At 33.4% G+C, this 21,805-nt stretch overlaps 1 protein-coding gene across 1 annotated transcript; it reads right to left on the bottom strand.

Moving 5' to 3' along the window:
- Positions 1-2,616: 2,616 nt before the first annotated feature.
- On the bottom strand, positions 2,617-3,937 carry LOC123558734 (uncharacterized). Its single transcript, XM_053550393.1, has one exon. It carries the CDS (start codon positions 3,849-3,851, stop codon positions 3,075-3,077), a length of 777 nt encoding a protein of 258 aa, XP_053406368.1. The 5' UTR covers positions 3,852-3,937; the 3' UTR covers positions 2,617-3,074.
- Positions 3,938-21,805: the final 17,868 nt, after the last annotated feature.

The raw sequence follows: 21,805 nt of genomic DNA, 5'->3' as shown, positions 1-21,805 counted from the left end.
AGCGATTATAGGGCTGTGGACGACATTTCTCTGTGTACTCTGTTTCAGTTCAATATCTATGAAATTAACTTTACTTATGATATTTTATATGAAATAAAATTTGTACTTATACGGTTAAATGTAGCCGTTGTGCTAAAGCATGTATTTAACTTCTGATAGTGATCTAACCACGAAGAGTATGAAGGCAGGGAATATAACTTCGCTATGCCAAGCTGATTTATTTATTTGTTGATTGTGTTGGGTTTAACGTCGCACCGACACAAAGATAGGTCATATGGCAACTTTCCAGCTTTGATGGTGAAGGAAATCCCCAGGTGCCACTCCGTGAATTAATTAATTACGAGTGGGCACGCGGGTAGAACTACCGACCTTCCGTAAGCCAGCTGGATAGCTTCCACACAGGAAGAATTCAACGACCTGAATGAGGCGCGAACCTACATCGATGAGGAACAAGTGATTTGAAGTCAGCGAACGTGATCAATCGGCCACGGAGGCCACTTAAAATTTTGAAAGATCTTGCCTTTTTAAAACATAGCATTCATGCATTTTCATTTTTTTGTACGGCAAGACTGTCCGGACCTTGATTTGTGAAAAAAGTTTTAAACATTACCTTTCTGAATGCTCATGGTACGTTTTGCTAAGCAAAGCCTTTTTTTCTTTTGTTGGTAGTTTGTTCTAGATCTTAAAAATGATCTTATAAAAATATACCTACATCTCATCGCCGGTGACGACATTCGCACTACTTGTACATGTAAATTTCTTATATCATCAAGTAACTGATGAATAAGACAATTCATTACTTTCATAAGCCGAACGTATTTCATAAAATTTGTCCTTTGCCCCTATGTCAAGAATACAGCAGTTCTTTGTATAGGACCATTTTTAGTTAGTGAAAAATGACCTTTTGTCCAATCACTTATGCATAAGTGTACATGTCATTGAAAAGACAGTGCCTATCGAGCAATTTTCACAGGTACACTGAACGTATTTAAATGTGTATGGTATACATGGAAACTTAAACAAGCTTTTTATGCGATACAGTGATTATTTTGTGAAATTCTTGGGTACAAATCAAATATAATCCCACTTGCATTAATAGTAAACGCTCCTCGTAAATAAATGAACTCTTAAAGATGCTTCAATAATAATGGATAAAATGCGTAATGTGTATGTTATTGACATGAGAAATCTCCATGGGGGAATGACTGATTCATATATCAAATTTGAATTCAATTCAATACAAATTCATTCAGGCATAAGATTATAAACATTATATATAACTTAAACAGAAAGACATACATGTTTATAATGATCAATATATTTAAAATGCTTTGATAAAGACATAAAAATCTCAGTAAAGATATGCTAATTAACACATGAACGATTTGGTTAAGTATATTCTATAGTTTATGAAATAGAAAAAAAATGACGTGATTTTAACGCCTTAAATGACCCATGAAAGAAAAACGAATCACGGGTCCCATTAAGAAGATATAATTTATAAATATGTTATTCACTAATGAAGTCCTTGAGCATAAGTGTAAACCAAAATGCTATCTAAAAACCAAATGTCCTGAATATTATCTTAGTTACACATGTTTAATTTTATTATTTGAAACTAAAACAAAAGAAAATACTGATGGTCGTTTTCAGGAATCTTTCAGTACAAATTTGTATGAGTGGTTTCTCTTATGCCTGCACATAAGAATATGTATTCCTGTTTAAAGCTATGTTAATTTGTTTCCGCCTTTAAAAAGTATGGAAAAATATTTCCAATATGAATTGCATTAAAATAAAAAGTATGAGCACCGAAAATTTTGGCCTTTGGATCAACAAAATTATATTTACTGAATCTGGTACGTTTGTCTATGGATGGCGCTTTGCAAAAATAAAATAATTAAGATAGTGTGGAGTAATAAGGTTGTAACATTATGAACATGATCAGCCCTAAATGATTCACCCTATCTTCGATCCTTAACATTTTGACTACTTCAAACATGTAATACTAGTCCTAGGTGGCATATTAAGCATAAATCGGATAACTGTCTTTTGATTTACTTGCAATCGGTGTAGTAGAGAACTAGTAAGGTCTGCAAGACATGCCTAACAAGAGTAGTGTAATTGATAATGTATCAATGCACCTGTTCACGTTTTCTTCGTTTGAAAACTCAGATTATTATAGAGTTTGTATGTAATTTTTGTCCTGGCATTGTTCTTACTAACTTTTGTTAACATTATCAATTAGCCAGTATTAACATTTTTTTCATTACTTAATTGTTAAGAAATAGTGTGAAGATCTTACGGGCAAAACAATATCGCACTTTTATCGGCATATGATTTAAGCTTGCTGTCCGAATCTATACACGTTGGTATGTCATTAAATTAACAGAGAAAGATGTAAGGAACCAGGACATTTCCCTGAGAAACTCCGCATGTGATCTTGGAAAATTCGGATAAAACTTTGCCAATATGTGCTGAGTTCGGTCAGTAACATAAGATTTAAACAAATTTATTTATTGAATCCGCATTGCTGTAAGCTTCTCACAAATGATAATTAAACGCCTTGTGCAGATCAAGTAAAACCATACCAGTGTCTAATCATTCAGAGTTATTCTGTTTTTATATCATCTTACATATGTATAAGGCTAGTATCGATAGAGTATTTCGATCTAAAACCTAAAAGGAACTGGTATAATAAGGAATGTTTATAAACGTTTTCAGAAAACTTATAACATGTATATACAGAACGCTCCAGAATTTTAGACACAACACTGGGAATGCTTACAGGTCTTAATTTTAATTTAGGGGACAAACAAAACAGAACTTTATTATACAAAGCGGATAGAAATAAACAACTTTGTCATGACTTATATCAGTCGTTGTCTGCAGCAGTTCGAAGTCACTAAATAGTTTCATCGCTAGCTGAGGTTCGATGCTGCATATCTCCTATTTTCAAGTCATGCATGATGTTGGAACAACTCTGGATTTAACAACAACAATACCATTTTCATAGGCTGTATATTTTTCAGCACATTCTATTACGCCAGCGTTATATTTCAGACGTTTGTATTTCTTCACCAGTAAATTGTGATTGTAGTCTTTATTTTTATGACCATGACCTTCACGATTGCCAGCTTTGTCGTCTGGTGCACAGCAAGAAGTGTTTTTGTACTATCAATCACAGTATGTTGGGATTTTCTGAAATAATACACTAGCCAATTATCGTATGCTCTCCGCCCAATTACAACTTCCGCTATATCATTCCACGGAAATGAACGTGTAGTAATAAAGTAGTCCTCCGCCCAACCTGTGAACAGTTTACCCCGCTCCTCAGCCATTTGGTTGATATTACCCCACGTAGATGCTTCTGACTCTGTCACATTAAGGACATTACTTCTCTCGCCAACCATTAGTACAGGTTTATCTAAATTCACACTAAAATTTCTCACAAAAGTAACGTATTTATGAGCGTATCGGTAAACAGAATCACCGTTACTGTAAGCGTAACACGTAGAATTATGACTATCCATCACGTCTTTGTACATATATTTTAATATAGGAACGCCGTCTGCTGCTGCTACATGTACCTGTCTTGCTTCCCAACCATTCCTCGCGCATTCTTCAGCGACTGAAGTCTCGTTTGTAAAGATCACAGGCATCTCAAACGGACGTAACGCCACCCAATTATATAATGTTAAATTATGCATTAGATATTTTTCAGGACTATCTTTCCAAGTAGTAAAGAGTGTGAGTATAGGTTCCGAATTATTTGCTAGTATTTCAGACTTATATTTTAGCACCATTGTAGCTTTTGCAGTTCTTTGTTTTTGTGTTGTTGCGCAAGCTGACATCAAATCAGATGAAAGAACTTCTATTGTAAGACTCTTATCGGAGAGTTTTCGAAACTGTGAAATGGATCCTAACGTGTTTTTCCACACAGCCTAAAGAAATAAAGCGAGGTACAATTCAGACTCTAAGCATATAACATATTATGAAAGAAGAATGTCTCGCGGATTAGAAAAAATGGGCCAGCAAAACAAAAGCTTTCGCAAAATTTGAGAATATCAAGGGGATATAACTCTGTATATTTGCATTTTTTTTAAATTCAAATACTTAAGAAACCTGACATCATGTTTCTAAAATTAGTTAAAAAACGTTTCAACATTGCATCTACGCATAAGGCTTACTGTTAAAAAATATGTAAAATGTACTCATTTTATGTATATTTTATCATAAGATTTGACACCTAAAATACTATATTATAAAATAAGAAAATTTAACCTAAAATGACTTTTTTTTCGATTCGCCATAAACACCAACTAACTCACTCAATTTAACCTTTAAAATGGTCTTATTTCTCAAAGTCACTTATCAATATCGAACCGAAACAGTCTGTAATAATAATAAAAAATAATCTAGATACTCCAGTTCAAGTTTGGTTAAGAAATACGCAAAGTCGGGGTATATTATATACCCCACCCACTTATATAATGCAAAAAAAAATGCGTAATAAAAATATTCGACGAAAACCAAGGAGATATATTCTTTTATCACGTATACAATACAATCTATTCCTTTGACCGTATAAAGCTAAATGAGTGGTATTTAAAAGATTTTAAATAGAAAAAGTGGGTAGGAAAACCTATGATTTTTACAACCGATAATTAGAATTAACAACTCGTTATTAAGTAAGAGCAACACTAACGAAAGGCGATGAAACTTTTACTTTCAAACTAATCATTTGGAAAGAATTTGTTTGAATACTCTTTTGTGCAATCTAGATCAGTTTTGGCTAAGAAGTACGCAAATCGGGGGTATTTATATACCCCAACCGTTTCATAGAATGCAAAAAAAAAAAATGCAAAATAAAGGAGATACATACTTTTAATCTCGTATACAATAAATTCTATATTCATGACAATTTAAAGATGGATGAAGGGTATTTAAAATATTTTAAATAGAAAAGGGGGTAGGAAAATGTATGTATTTTACAACCGGTAATTAAAATTAACAACCTGTTATTTACCATTTGATAAATATAAGCAACACTAATAAAAGGCGATGAAACCTTCACTTACAAACTATTCAGTTGGAAAGTAATTGATTTAAATTCTCTTTCGTGCAATCTAGTTCAGGTTTGGCTAAGAAATACGCAAATCTGGAGTATTTTTGTACCACATCCACTTAAGGATGTTGGATACGTTTCAGGCCAATTTGTTCTACAAATAAGAATTTTTTCATCCTTTGCATGTTTGAAGATTTTTAGTATCAATTGCATATAAAAGCAAAAAAAAGGTAGGTCACCGAACTCCTTTACATTGTATCGGCCATTTTTTACACACACTGACAAGACAAAAGTGAAATTTGAAAAACATGGAAAAATATGGTGTACATTTCAAAACACAAACTGTCTTTATCAGACGTAAAATAATTGTATTTCAAACAATTCAGTTTGAATATGCTATGAAATCAGTATGAAATTTAATGATTTGCACTTAATGCTGTGATTCATTTCCACAAGGCAATGTAATTACCCACCCACTTTTTCCCATGATACCAGTACTTGTATCAGTCTAAATATAGCATGACTTTATTTCTACAATTAAGATTTTTGAATTTATTTTTATTGTGTCTAAAAATGTCTTCAAAATTAGGGAAAAAATTTGGGGTTACCGAGCATATAAGAGAGGTTTTCTGTATTTTATCATGAAAGTACAAACATTTTAGAATATTGGGGTTGGCTGGCAAATAAGCTACAACTACAAATAGTTTCATAAAAAAAAAAACAAAAAATAAAACCACTTCAACAACTTATGAACACGTGTGCAAAACATAATTTAAATAACAAAATAGTTCTAAACCATTCACATCGACATTTCATCGTAAAAAACAAATGTAATATTACCCCACCCACTTTTTTAATGTTAAGTATGAATTATATAGCACTGTTAACACTCCAGCATGAATATTACTACAACAATCTTCACCAAAGTAAAAAAGCAATATGCATGGCTACATAATCTGGAATGTGTTTCATTTTGGGGATGATCCGACCAGTATGTCAAGAGTAATGTGCCCCTGATATAGTAAAAAATGGCAATATTTACCATTTTTTACAACTGTATCTCTTTATTTAAAGAAATCTTGAATACACTTATAGACAATGTGTACGGCCATAGAGACTTGCAAGTGCTAGATTTTGGGCATTATCAGACTAGTAAATTTAGAGTTATCTGTCCCTGTTATATCAATAATTGCAATATTTGATAATTTTAATGGTCAAGCTTTAACATTTTCATAACAATTTGGATCAAAGTTAATTGCAATGTATATGAGCACAAGCTCTTGGAATAACTCGATTTTGGGTGTGATCAGACCAGTTTGTCTGGAATTATGTGTTCCTTATATATTTTCTGTTTTTACCGCCCATCTGATTTTTTGAAAAAAAATGGTGAGTTATTGTCATCACTTGATCAACGTCGGCGTCGGCGTTGCCTGGTTAAGTTTTATGTTTAGGTCAGCTTGTCTCCTAAGCTATCAAAAGTATTGCTTTGAAACTTGCAACACGCGTTCACTATCAATAGCTGACCCTGTGCGACAAGAAACATAACTCCATCATGCTTTTTGTAAGAATAATGGCCCTTTTTGGACTAAGAAAATATCAGATTTCTTGGTTAAGTTTTATGTTTAGGTCAACGTTTCTCCTAAACTATCAAGGCCATTGCTTTGAAACTTGCCACAGTTGTTCACCATAATAAGCTGACCCTGTACATTACGAAACATAAGTCTATCCTGCTCTTTGCGAGAATTATTGCCTCATTTGGACTTAGAAAATCAGATTTCTTGTTTAAGTTTTATGTTTAGGCCAGCTTTTCCCATAAACTATCAAACTTTAAAACTTGTCACATTTGTTCGCCATCATAAACTGACCCTGTACAGCAAGAAACACAATTCTGTCCTGCTTTTTAAAAGAATTATGGCTCTTGCTGGACTTAAAAATATCAGATTTAGATTTATCGGTTAATTTTTTTTTTTTTTTTTTTTTATTTAAACGTTTCTCCTAAACTATCAAAACTATTGCTTTGAAACTTTCAAAAGTTGTTCACCATCATAAGCTGACTCTTTACATCAAGAAACATAACTCCGTCTTGCTTTTTGCAAGAATTATGGCCCTTTTGGACTTGAAAATCATGGGTAGAACAATATTTTTATTATACAAAAAATCAGATGAGCGTCAGCACCCGCAAGGCGGTGCTCTTGTTTTCAAAATTCAAGTACTTTTCAAGGAGATTTTCACAGTTTCAAAGTACTTTTCAAGTACTAGGCATCAAATTCAAGTACTTTTCAAGACCTATGTGAACCATTGTGCCATGAACAACAAAGTTATAGTCCGGATACAAGTGTTGACTTACAATTTGAAGGATGTTCAACAACTGACATAATCCCTATGGGTGCGCCACCTCTCGCAGGAGACAAAAGTAATAGCAATGTTTAAAGTTTTCTACATTCTTGATTGAACACTTTTTTAAAAATTTAATTTTCTAATATATGGCAACCACTACCTTAAATTTCTAATAGATGTTGAACACCTTAAGTATTTCTAAGAGGTGGTTAATCACCTTCAATATTTCTAATAGAAAGTGAACCACCTCAAGTAATCTTATATAATTCTTTCTATACTAAGATACTGAAGTAATCAACAGGCTGCTTCTTCTCAGGCCACAAAATTATATAAAGTGTGAAGTAGACCAAATAACTATCATAGTATCTTTCAAGTTCAGAACCGACAAGTACTGAAGAAATTTAATCAACACAGGATATTATATTTGAAATTTTCTATTAATTGACTATTTGAGAAAAGTACCTTGGACCTTTCACCAATGAAATTTACCACAATTCTCTAATACAAAGAAAACCTGTAATTTGAGATAGGTACCTTGGACCTTTCACCAATAAAAATTTACCAAAATTCTCTAATACAAAGAAAACATGTAATTTGTTCAGGATATAATTGAACAGTAATGTTTAAATCAAATAAAAGTACATGAATATAAAGTATAAACTTTGAACTATGTATACTGGATATCCCACTTTAATATAAAACACAAACATTGTTTAATACACAAACTCATTTCCTGAAAATGTATTAAAAGACCAATTTTACTTTATGCTAAAATTAGTTAACCACTGGATCAATGAAAAAATCAATACTACCTTGTAATGAGGATGTGGAAAACTGCTGGAGTCCCAAAACGTGTACTGAAACTAAAAAGTGGGGATCCAGAAACTGAATCAAAAACCAGGAAAAGTCTAATAATAAATACCAATGACTAAGAATAATATCAAAAAATGGCTTGTTGAATGTATCTTTAAATGGTTAAATATATTGTTTGTAAAAGATTTTTTTTATGACAATTTCAATAGATTTAAGATTTAATTTGGTTTGGAAAGAGATAGGTAGAGGATACATCAAAGAACTATTTACTACATTATAGCTCTCTGAAACAACATGCAGAATGCCTCACCAATTAGTTTAATAATGATAAAATCCCTTTTACCAAGTAAATGTGACTTGTGAATTTTCTTTTTTTCTATCTTTAACAATAGCACACCATCTTGGCTAATAGTGATTCTATTTTTTTTCATTTGTACTTTATTCAAATCACTCAAAAATCCTAACTGATTACTGAAATACTAGTAAAACAGTTGTAAATTTTCAACATCAAGTTTTGAAAAAAAAAATGATAGATTTAAATACACATTTATTTTACATTTCATTCAAAACTTGTATGATACAATGAACACAATTCCATCAGACCACTAGCTGTTTACTGAAGGAATCAATGTTTAAGAGTCAAATCAAATAAGTGTAGACCAGTCTGTAAATACTGTCTTTTCTGTCAATGGTAAGCCTGAAGTATAAACTTTTTCGAACCTTTTGCATACAGTCAAAGTCATTTTACTAGTATAGTCTTTCTATGTATGTTGTTTTGTCAGAATCACCGGATGTTTTTCTGTATCCTAAACTCAGTGTTGTTGACCCCTATACTTGACTTTGTACTTCTGTTCTGTCACCCACTAAAATTATTCCTAAAATTTCTTCACTTGACAAATTGATAACTACATATGTTTAAACATCAACATATGTGTGAAGTCTTGAGTACATCTGAATTGTACTCATAATATAAAATTCCGGTTCATGTATTTTTAAGAGTATCCTGCACAAAGATTAGCAAAAAATTCTCTCAGAACTGATTTAAAAACTAATGTTACTTGTCAGTCTGACTGCATATCACTTAACGACCACACATTTGCAGTTGACACATCATCACGAACTCTCACTGGGGCTGCATTGTTGTACTCGCTCTTAATAATAATGGATATTTACCAATTATAAGAAGGATAAATGTGATCTATTCTTTTTTTTATTATTTCCTTAGTACATTACTCCAGAAAAGATTAAAGAACCTCTAGGCCTCATTAGACGGTAGGGTCTAGTTGTAAAACACTAATTATCTCAAAGATGTACAATTTTAAAATGTACCGTCTGTCTGTGAGGGCTTTAGAATGAACTAAAATAATAAATAAGCAAATACATTATCAAGTGACAATACAATTTAATTTACATGACTCAGCAGACTTTTGGAAACTGTTACCATAAAGGAACAGACACAATGCCACACCACTCGGGACAGCTTCCGCACTCATTCTGGTGCTGTGCTGTGATATTTTGTGTTGATGTCATATGTATTTCCATATTTTTTTTCCAGTATTTACTTTGAAAATATCCGACTTCTGCAGCCACAGTTTGACCATCACAATATAAAACAAACTATACATCGGATTAGTTTGAATAACAAATTATGCACCAATACCAAATTTGGTTTCCTTGAGGGTGTTGTGAAGATGCAGTTGCTGATTACATTTATTGCAATGATTAAGCTGCCTTGACAAGAGGCCCAGTTCAATAAGACCTTCCTTTTTGAAATACTTCACAGTCTATTCTGGTACTCTCGAGAAACAGATACTGCCTAAAAACGATGGCAAACGTAAAACAAATGACATACGTCGTGAGACGAAGACTCTTCAACTTTTCAGCCAAAACACTGCATCAAGACAACACTTCCGGATTGCGCCAAAACAAACGACCGCTTTACGAAACCGGTGAATGTTGTTAAAAGTCTCGTGATAAACATAGATTTAAAGCCTCAAAGAATAGTATCCTTCTCGTTTTTCCATTAAGACGCCGATTATTGAAGATTCTCTTCGAAAGCAAGCAAGAAGTAAGTAAAATTCAACACATTTTTTTTTTGTTTTTTGACTTTACGTAAAGCGAAATCATTCGCGCATGCGCACAAAATGTACCGAAATCCCTTAATATAATGCAAAAAAAAATGTATAATAAAAGTTCGAACAATATCAATGAGATATATTTTTTTTATCACATATACAATATAATCTTTATCTATGACACTTTAAAGATGGATGAGAGGTATTCGAAATATTTTAAATAGAAAAGGCAGTAGGAAAATGTATGTATTTTACGAACGATAGTTTAAACAAACAATCCGTAAGTTACCATTCAATGAATACAAGCAAAACTAATAAAAAAAACATTTACTGACAAACTATTCAATTGGAAATTAAATTATTTAAATACTCTTTTGGGAATTTTTTTCCAAAACCGAGAAAATGTACTGTTATGAAAATTGACCAACCCATCTAAAACCATGCATAAAATGTGATTGATCGACCCATAAAGTTAGCGGCAATTAACAAAGCATAAATGCTTGCTTCGATGTTGTATACACCTGTTTTTACCTTTCTTATAATAAACAGATAGATGGAATGCAGTTCTAATATATTGAATGTAAAGTAGAAATTTGACAAAATATGTAACTTTAATGATTCTTAAATGAGACATTTTCATATGATTGAATAAGCTTTTCTATACAGATGAATTAATGATTCTTATTTTATAACTAATCAATGTAATGATAATTCATTTTAACACTGTTCAAGAAATTTTACAAACTGTACAAAAACAGTGGTAATTAAATCCCCTTACAAACATATATAATGCAAATAGATTCTATCTGTGTTTTAACTCACCTGTCACCACGAAGTGACAAGGTAAGCTTTTGTGATCGCCTTCGTTCGTCCGTCCGTCCACAATTACTTCTGAACCTAATAGAGACCACATTTTACAATTGAGTTCAATCAAACTTGCACACAACTTGTATTAGAGCTAGGAGACGAGAGAGGGGAACTACTGGTCACACAGGAAGAACAAAGAAGCCATCGAAACCTTTCAAGGTTATGCATTGGAATACAGAAGGACTCCTCTATAAGAAAATTAACTTTGACAACATTTTGTTTGATAAGGACATTCGATCTGCTGCATCTAAGCGACTCAACTTAGCGAGGACATATCCTTCAAGGTTAGTGGCAAATAGTGTTTCTGTTGTGACAAGTTTGGTAGGAGCAAGTAAGGAATCCTAACACGAAAACCATGCAACCTGCCTAAAACAACATATGTCATCGTTTCTAATTTTATAAAATTTACTTTTGGAACAAATAATGAATTCATATTTTATGGTTTTGAAAATCCATCTGCTCCTGAAACATCTAAACGAAACAATATGGAAGAAATCTTTAATTCAACTTTGACAATATTATATGACTTTCTGATATTCTTTAAAAACTAATAATGATATAGACTCGTTACTGCGTAAAGAAGAAAAGAAACGTCCTCTTGATTAACTCATTAAGGACTCAGGTCGCATTTATGCGTTCATTTTAACTCTTATCGAGTACCGCATGTCGTATTTATCCGTCAAAAGATAACAGGCGTGTATGCCGAGGATCGCATAAATGCGCTATCGGCCTGATAGTACTGTATGCCGCGTGACGTGATTTTACGTTTGTAAGATTACTAACGATTGGACTGCTGTCAAAGTCAACCAATGAAACTTTTACTCTAAAGACTTTTATAAAACCCGGAAGCGATCAAAACAATCAAAATATTTATTATTTAAGCTTGTATTTTCAATATGTTCATCACTAAATATAGGAATTTGAAAGTAATTCTAGGTATTGCCTGTTTCATCTTCTCATTCTAGTATGCTGCAGAGTCTTTATTTTTAATTCAGTATTTTTAATTTCATTAAATAAAGTATAATTTTGTTCTTTCATAATGTAATTTGCTTTAACGTTTAGCAATAGATGATATTTGAATAAATATGAAATAATCAAATAATGGCTGTTTTTCTATGTCCAATCTTTCTTGAATATTGCAGTTTTCCATATTCATGTTACTTCAGTTGGCCTGTAAAACAATTTCGCAAATTAAAATAATAGTAAATTTTAAATTATTGAATAGATTTTAAACTGTAGTATCAGTTGTGTAAATTTCAGTTTTATTCATCTGTTATAAACAGATGTTTGTCCCTAATATTGATCAAAGGATGCCCAGATGTTATCGATTATTGATTATCAGTGAAAATCCACAGGCATACAAAGCAGATAAGATAAGTGGCTCAGGAATGTATCGGAAAATTGATACCAGTAATTAAGCGGCGATATTGCTGCAGGTATTAATGAGTTAAATCAAAGCATGCTTTATTTACACAATTTTAAACATTTAACTCGAACAACTACGCCATATCACACTGAAAATTTCACTTCCACTGTTCCAGCCCCAGACACATTCAAAGATTTTAAAATCGCTAAATTTACACTGTTCCGCTAATTATAATTAAAAGTAATTTATGGAATTTAAGGTGTCAAAAAGTTTGCTGTTTCAAAATTGTTTTCAGCTTCAGTTTTTAGCTCGACTATTCGAAGAATAAGTAGAGCTATCTTACTCACCACGGCGTCGGCGTCGGCGTCACACCCTGGTTAAGTTTTCGTACCAGTCCACATTTTGACAAAGTCTTTTAAGATAAAGCTTTGAAACTTTCAACACTTGTTTACCATCACCATGTCCAGTCATAGGCAAGAGTACATAACTCTCTCAAGCATTTTGACTGAATTATGGCCCCTTTTGACCTAGAAATCTTGGTTAAGTTTTTCGTACCAGTTCATATTTTGAAAAAGTATTTTGAGATAAAGCTTTGAAACTTTCAACACTTGTTAACCATCACCATGCAGTTGTAGGCAAGAGTACATAACTCCATCAAGCATTTTGGTTGAATTATTGCCCCTTTTTGACTTAGAAATCTTGGTTAAGTTTTTCGTACCAGTCTACATTTTGACAAAGTCTTTTGAGATAAAGCTTTGAAACTTTCAACACTTGTTTACCATTACCATGTCCAGTTGTAGGCAAGAATACATAACTCCATCAAGCATTTTGGCTGAATTATGGCCCTTTTTGACATAGAAATCTTGGTTAAGTTTTTCGTACCAGTTTATATTTTGTGTAAAGTGTTTGACATATGGCTTTGAAACTTTTATAACTTGTTCAGTATAATAGTCTCTATCAATAGGCAAAAGTACATAACTCTGTCGTCTTTTTTGGCTGAATTATGGCCCTTTTTGAACTTGGAAATTGGTTCCGTTTTGTATATGTCCATGTTTTGTCAAGACTATTTGACATATGGCTTTTAAACTTTAAACACTTGTTTATCATTATGATTTCCATCTGCAGGCAAGAGTACATAACTCGTGACAACTATTTCGGCTGAATTATGGCCCTTTTTGAACCTTGAAATTTGTTCAGTTTTTCTTACAAGTCAGCGTTTTGTCAAAACTATTTGAACTGTGGCTTTGAAACTTTTAACACTAGTTTATCAACATGATTTCCATCTGTAGGCAAGAATACATAACTCTGTCAACTATTTTGACTGAATTATGGCCCTTTTTGGACTTGGAAATTAGTTAAATTTTTCATACAAGTCCATATTTTGCCTAACATATAACTTAACATATTTGCCATCATGGTCACACATTGCCATGTAGTGCAAGACTAATCGAAATCCACAGGATACATTTTTTTCTTTTGTCTGAAAATCTACGAAATATTTTGACCCCATTCTTCAAACAATTCTTCGAATAGTCGAGCGCGCTGTCATCCGACAGCTCTTGTTGTAAGTTGTAGTCTGTTTTGGCTGATTGAACATTGAATTTAGGTATATATAAGATATTGTATTCGGGTCAATAAAGCAGTACCTTTATCTTCACTGATGCATTATGCTCTAATGGATTTTGCCAAACCAGATCACTGACAGTGCAAGCATCTCATAGAACTTATGCCTGGCAAAATCCACCTAAGTCAAATACATCATGCAGATCAATGTTTAGTAATAATCCTTTTTATATCAGTCATACTAAATTGTATCTAACATTTCAGGTGAAAGAATGTGCATCTTGTCAGATGAATGACCCTGTAAGACCACCAAGGGCACCATAATTATAGTCAATAAACGTAAGTGTTTACTTCTGTTACCATTCCCAAGAACTCATTTTGCCAGCTATTGATACTAAATCAGTGTCTGATCTTCATGAAACTTGGTCAGAATGTTTATCTCTTTGAAAATTGGGACAAGCTTGAAACTGAGTCATGTGGTGTCAAAACTGGCCGCTTAATCAAGGGGTCATAGGTTTGAGCTCCACAGGGTCACAACCATTACGTTTCATATGGCACCACTGTGACCATTACTGGCTTTTCTAGGAAGCAGAATCGAGAGTGGGTCAAATATGCTTGAAGCTTTCATCAGTGGAGCTAATATGAATTAGTATAAACTAGTAAAACTAGTACAAAAACTGGGTCACTAGGACAAACATGTTTACACTGTTACTCTAGTAAGCTACCTAGGGCCATCTTAGCCCACTTGTTATCAAATTTACTTGTTTACTCTCTTGCTATATTATATTCTGGGGCCACTATCTCGAACCTTGTTAGTATTGTAAGTTAAGGTATGATTTACGGTAAACCTTAGATAAGACTAAGGTATCGTTATGCAGCCCTCTTCAAACACCTTAACGCCCTCGTTCAGGGTTCATAAGTTTAAGTATTGTTTGTTGGTTATGATATTGGAAGTTGTAAATTATCCATTTAGTGACGTAATTTTCGACTAACTGCATGTGTCACTGATTGCCCACAAGCTGTCTGTTACTAAACATTATGGGGAATATGAATTTTATCACTTGCAACTGTATAGTGCCTGCTACGAACCCTTAACAAACATCATAGGACTTAAGGTAAATTCGAGATAGTGGCCCCTGGTCCATAGCACCACTATGGAAAATCTGTATTTATATATACATACACACAGACAGACCGTTATTAGCTCAACTATTCGAAGAATAGGGGAGCTATCCTACTCGCCCCGGCGTCGGCGTTATCGTTAGCGTGAGCGTCACACACATGTTAAAGTTTGCGTACCATCCCAAATATTGTCAAAGTCTATTGAGATATTTCTTTCATATTTTGCATACTTGTTTACCATCATGACCCCAGTCTGTAAAAAGTAGGAGGCAACTCTATCAAGCATTTTGACTGAATTATGGCCCCTTTTCAACTTAGAATAAATGTTAAAGTTTGTGTACCACCCCAAACATTTTCAAAGTCCATTGAGATATTGCTTTCATATTTTGCATACTTGTTTACCATCATGACCCCAGTCTGTAAAAAGGAGGAGGCAACTCTATCAAGCATTTTGACTGAATTATGATTCCTTTTCAACTTAGAATAAATGTTAAAGTTTGCGTACCACCCCAAATATTTTCAAAGTCCATTGAGATATTGCTTTCATCTTTTGCGTACTTGTTTACCATCATGACCCCAGTCTGTAAAAAGGTGGAGGCAACTCTATCAAGCATTTTGACCGAATTATGGCTCCTTTTCGACTTAGAATAAATGTTAAAGTTTTTATACCACCCCAAATATTTGCAAAGTCCATTGAGATATTGCTTTCATATTTTGCATACTTGTTTACCGACATGACCCCAGTCTGTAAGTTAACTAGCTTTTCCTTTGATTTTATTCAATGACCTTGTTTTTGACCTCACCTGACCCAGATTCGAACCTGAGCTAAAGATCATAAAGATTAACATTCTGACCAAGTTTCATGAATATACTTCAAGGTATGGTCATAATGTCGCCTCAATATTGTTAACAAGCTTTATCTTTGATTTGACCTGGCGGCTTTGTTTTTGACCCCACCTGACCCTGAAGATCTTGACCATAAGATCATTAAAGACCTGCTCCAGTCCTACCTTTTAACTATAAATTGTCACTGAAAAAGCATGAAAGTCCTGACTATGAACAGCGGCCACTGTCAAAGTAGGGTCTATTTATATAAAATTCTTTATAAAACACCTGTGGATATGCATGCTAAAATGTGACGTGTGGCCGTTAACTGTTACCGATTGTAATCGTGGGTTGCATATACATATCAGAGTTTGAATAGCCGCGGAGTAGGGCTTTAAAATTAACATTCTTGTCAAGTTTCATTAAGATATGGTCATAAATGTGGTATCTACAATGTTAAATAGCTTTTCTTCTGACTTGATCTGGTGACCTAGTTTTTGAATCCACATAACCAAGATTGCAACTTGATCTAAATATCATCAATATTAACATTCAGACCAAGTTTCAAGAAAATACAGTCATAAATGTGACCTCTAAAGTGCTAACAAGCTTTTGCTGATTTGACCTGGTGACCTAGTTTATAATCCCACGCGACCCAAATTCAAACTTGACCTTGATATCAAGACAAACATTCTGATTACTTCTCACGAGTTTCAAACTTTAAAATTTTACCTTTGTGACCTGCTGACCTAGATTTTGACTTGACCTAGATTCAAATTGTAACTAAAGATCATCAAGGTTAACATTCTGACCAAGTTTCATGAAGGTATAGTCATAAATGTGGCCTCTAAAGTGTTATCAAGCTTTTCCTTTGATTTTTTTTGACCTGGTGATCTAGGTTTTGAACCCACTTGACCCAGATTAGAACTTGGCCTAAATATCAACCTGACCTAGATTCAAATTGTAACTAAAGATCATCAAGATTAACATTCTGACAAAGTTTCATTAAGATATGGTCATAAATGTGGCCTCTAGAGTGTTAACAAGTAAGCTTTTCTTTGAATTGACCTGGTGACCTAGTTTTTGACCTACTGACGCAGATTAAAACTTAATCTAAAGAACCTCAAGATTACTTTTCTGATCATGTTTCATCAAGATATGGTTATAAATGCGGTCTCTAAAGCGCTAACAAGATTTTCCTTTGATTTTTTTACCCAGTGACCTAGTTTCTGACCCCCACATGACACAGATTTAAACTTGATCTAAAGATCATCAAGGTTAACATTCTAACCAAGTCTCATAGAGAGATATTGCCACGAATCTGGGCTTTAAAGTGTTAACAAGCTTTTCTATTGATTTGACATGGTGACCTTGTTTTTGACTCCAGATGACCCAATATTATTTTTTATACAAGAAAATATTTTTGGAATAAACTTGGAATAAACACAAATCCCACAGGGGTACATAACAGAGCAAGAGCATATATGGAGATTATTTGAACTTCTTCAAATTGTTCAAATTATGTCTCGGATGTTGGCCATTTCCGTATTTAAAAGCTGCAGACCTAGACAGTTCAGAAATAGCTTTAAAACAAGAGTGCCAGAATGACACAATAAATACCCGTCACCGCAAATTAGCAAATAGCACCTGTATTGCAAATGGAATTTTAAATTTGAGGTTGTTTAGTAATTATTGTTATTCTTTTGTTTTTCTAAGTCCACAAAAAACTCTTACCAGGTAGAGATACGTTAAAATACGCTTAAAATTTGAAAGTAATATCTATGTTGTACCACAGAATAGTGGTCTTGGTTTTTCCCTACGGTCAATCATCAAAAAGTTCCAATATAAGATTTTTATAGTAACAACTAAGGGAAGTTAATGTTAAAAAAATCCTAACCAGGTAGAGATAGGTCAAAATACACCTCAACATTGAATGTAACATGCCTGTTGTACTACAGGGAAGTGGTCTTGATTTGATTTGTCCCTAAGACTAGTAATGTAAAAGTTACAATGTAAGCTATTTAAAGTAACAACAAATAGAAGTATTTCTAAAGAGGGACCTGCGCATGGCACTCAGTCACTTGATGGTGTACAATTGTGTTTACTTATATCAAAGTCCCTCCATGCATGAAGATGAAATGCTCCGGACAAAGTTCTTGTATCTGAACTTTGGCCTCTAAGTGTGACCTTGACTTTAGACCTAGGGACCTGGTTCTTGCACATGACATCCGGCTTGTAATGGTAAACATTTGTGCTAAGTCAAAGGTCATTTTCAAGTAAAATAATGAAAAAAAAGTAGCTCTTTAACTTGTCTCTTTTTTGATAATATCTTGTCAATATTAGTCAATAAAATAAGTTTTTCTTATTGTTTAAATGTTAACCGATGTCTGGTATGCAAATATGATTTCAAAATATTCAACGTCAACCATAATATCAAAGGTCAAAGGTAAAATAAGTGAGTAAAATCTTGCAATAATATTACCTATTTGTAATATTTTTTATTAATTAAAAGTATATGTTTTGTCATTTTAGTAACTGATCGTTGTTTATTTTACTATATATATACAGTAAAATTCCTACTTACGACCACTCCGAAATTACGACCGCACCGCTAATACGACCGATTTTGCAAAGAACGGAATATTTCCTTCTTAAAACCAATGGTCGTTTGTCCGAAAATGCGACCAGACCGCTAATCCACTAATGCGACCACCAATTTCAGAACTGTTTGATTTTTTCACACTTAATTAATCACCGCAATTACGACCACTCAATTTCTTCTGTATGTTACCGCGAATCGCCGCGGGAATCAACACGTGAGACATCGTGTTAACACGTTAAGCGTGTACATTGTGTATTTATCCATTAATTACTACAAGTCTTTTAAACGTTATCAAAACAACGTATTAATCTGTTTGAATGTCTAAAATTGTTATTTAAAAATATTTGGTGTTTTACATCACTATTTTGACATAAGAAATTGTTGAAATAATTAATTTGTTTGTAATTAGACAAATGCCCGCTGATCGAATTGACTGGATTAAAACGGATTTAATTAGATCTAAACGGTGTTTGTTTGTTATTATTGATGTAAATACGTTTGGGATTTCAGCGGAGAATGAAGTTTGAAATTGTTTGATATTGTTGTAATTGTCTTTAATTGAACGAAATTCAAACCATTATCAGTTAAGTGCGTCCTTAATTAATACATAGTTTGATTAACTCTTTGATTAACACAGTGATCAAGTATTTAAAGCTAAAAAAAATAAAGAAAATAAAGGTACATATAAATTGAACACTGTGTTTGCCATTAGTGCGTCTTGATTGTATTCCAATGTGTTATTATCTGCCAGACCATACCCGTATAGCCTTGTCCACTAATCAGACCAGACCGCTAATAAGACCAGTTTTACAAAGAACCATGGGTGGTCTTAATAGCGGAATTCTACTGTATGTCAAACGATGCAATGGAAAAGAAAATAAGTCAAGGTCAATCTGTCATTGGTGTTCAAGGGTCATTTTTGATTGAAAATTCTCAAAATGTAGCATACTTACTCATTACATTGTATACAAAAACTTCTTATTATTCACTGTTACCAATTACTTTAATGTAAACCTGTCAAGCAAGGCCAGAAATGTAGCAATGTAGGTCTTATCCAAATAAGTCAATGGCAAACCTATTACCAGATGTCAAAAGTCAAATTTGTGTAAAAACACTGCAAAAAAACAGCATTTTTTTCAATGATGTTTCTGTATTGTTTTGGGGTACTCCTTGTCACTACTAGTAAACCACGTTTGTCAAGGTCAATCCTGACATTAAAGGTCAAAGGTCATTTTCATGTAAGAAAAAGTAATCAAAATACAGCATATTTATTGTTTCTTCGTTAAAAATTAACTTGTCATGTTTTTCATGAAAATAGTTCTTTCTTATATATATTTGGAAGGCAGTAACAGCAGATTTAATTTCAATTTCAAAAAAACAGTGATTGGTAAAGCTTCTATCCAAGGTAAAATGTCAAATTTGTGTGAAAGATCGCATAAATAGCATGTTTCCTACACTTTTATTTGTTAAGGTATTTTGTCATTATTAGTATCTTATAGCTCATATATATGTATGGTCAATATCAGCAATGAAAAAATCACCAGACATGACTCTAGATCAGCCCTGACTTTAAAGGTTAAATTTCATTTTCGGGTAAAAATTCAAATATAGCACTGTTATATCATTTCATTGTTCAAAACTATATTGTTGTTATAACTTGATTTTAATTCATTTTAATGTTAACCTTTACTTACATACTTACTGCGTTCCATCTTCTTACTGCTTTTTATATCTTAAGTTAAGATGTGGCAATGAACTGCGCCGTATTCTGCAGGTTGCTGGCATCTCCCAACAGCTTTGTCAAAAATGGGATGTCTTTGTGCCAACAGTTCTGGCGTGTTTCTTCAAAATAGGAACAGCTCTGCGGGATGTGGAATGGTGTTTGTTCCTCTGATCCGTACTATCATTTAGCTGTCTCTGCAATACCCAGTTCTTAAAATGAAAACTGTTTAGCGTGTTCGAAACCCGGTCCAGGCACTAGAAATTTCTGAGATGCTCTTGAGTGTCTCCCCTCTAACTAAGAGGCCTGTACTGGCTCTTCCCAAAAAAGACGGCTTCGCGTGTTTCGGTGCTATACACCGGACACGTTGAAGAACCAGACTGTCTATTCGCAAAGAGCTACTCTAATTTAGCCGGACAAGCCTGTACCTAAATTTGATTTCTCTCTATCTGGTCTTGGAAGGGAGGGGACGGCGGGTGATGCTTTATCTCACTCTGTCCCCCTGGTCAGATCGCTCTGTGTCTGTGCTAGTACAGGATGATTTTCGCGCCCTGTTTGGCTGCGTTTGCTGTATGTAAAGCGCCTTTGAACCTGTTTATCATGAAAACGGCGCTACATAAATTTGGTATAAAAATGAATTATAATACGATGGGTTCTAGCGCCCGTATATATATATATATATATATATATATATATATATATATATATATATAGAGAGAGAGAGAGAGAGAGAGAGAGAGAGAGAGAGAGAGAGATCGATTATTGTTTAGTGTTTTCCGCAACTCTCTAGCATGTTTTAGTGTTCCTTAGTGTGGTTTAATGCTTGTCAGTGTTTTCTAATGTGTCTAATTGCTTTCAACTTAGTCTTAAGCGTTCTTTAGACTTGTCTAGAAGGGATCTCAAGTGGTATCAAAATGTTTAGTAGTCTAAAATGTCTTCAAATATGTTAAGTATTTTCAATTTCTCATAAGGGTTACAATTAAAAATTATGCGCACACTCATTCAGCAAAAAATAAATCAGTAATTACATTTGAGAGAAACGAAGAAATCAATGTGTAATGAAAATAGCAATTCATTAGCACGATTAGTTTCACAAAAGACTCGAAGGAACAACAAAAACATCAATTCAAAATACGGACTTGAAATTAATTATGAATCCATCTAAAAGCTGAAAACTCGGTTCCATAAGTTACTCTCTCCTATTATATGTCCTAAAATGGGGACCAATAGTTTACACCTTGCTTGGCATTTGTTTTGCTGTAAGTCCATTTTGTCAACAACAAAAAAGACTTTACAATAAAAATATCAAATATACTACATGTAAGATAAAAAATCAGTACATGTTCTTTTCTTAGCGAATTGCTGGAATATTAATTAAAGATTTATTATATCTAATACCTGAGGATGCAGCGGGAAATGGGAATGTATGATGTGATATTAATTAAAGTTT

This window comes from Mercenaria mercenaria, chromosome 8, assembly GCF_021730395.1.
Source record: "Mercenaria mercenaria strain notata chromosome 8, MADL_Memer_1, whole genome shotgun sequence".
Lineage (NCBI taxonomy): Eukaryota > Metazoa > Mollusca > Bivalvia > Venerida > Veneridae > Mercenaria > Mercenaria mercenaria.
The sequence above is the reverse complement of the archived record's forward strand: the minus strand, read 5'-3'. Positions and strand labels throughout refer to the sequence as shown.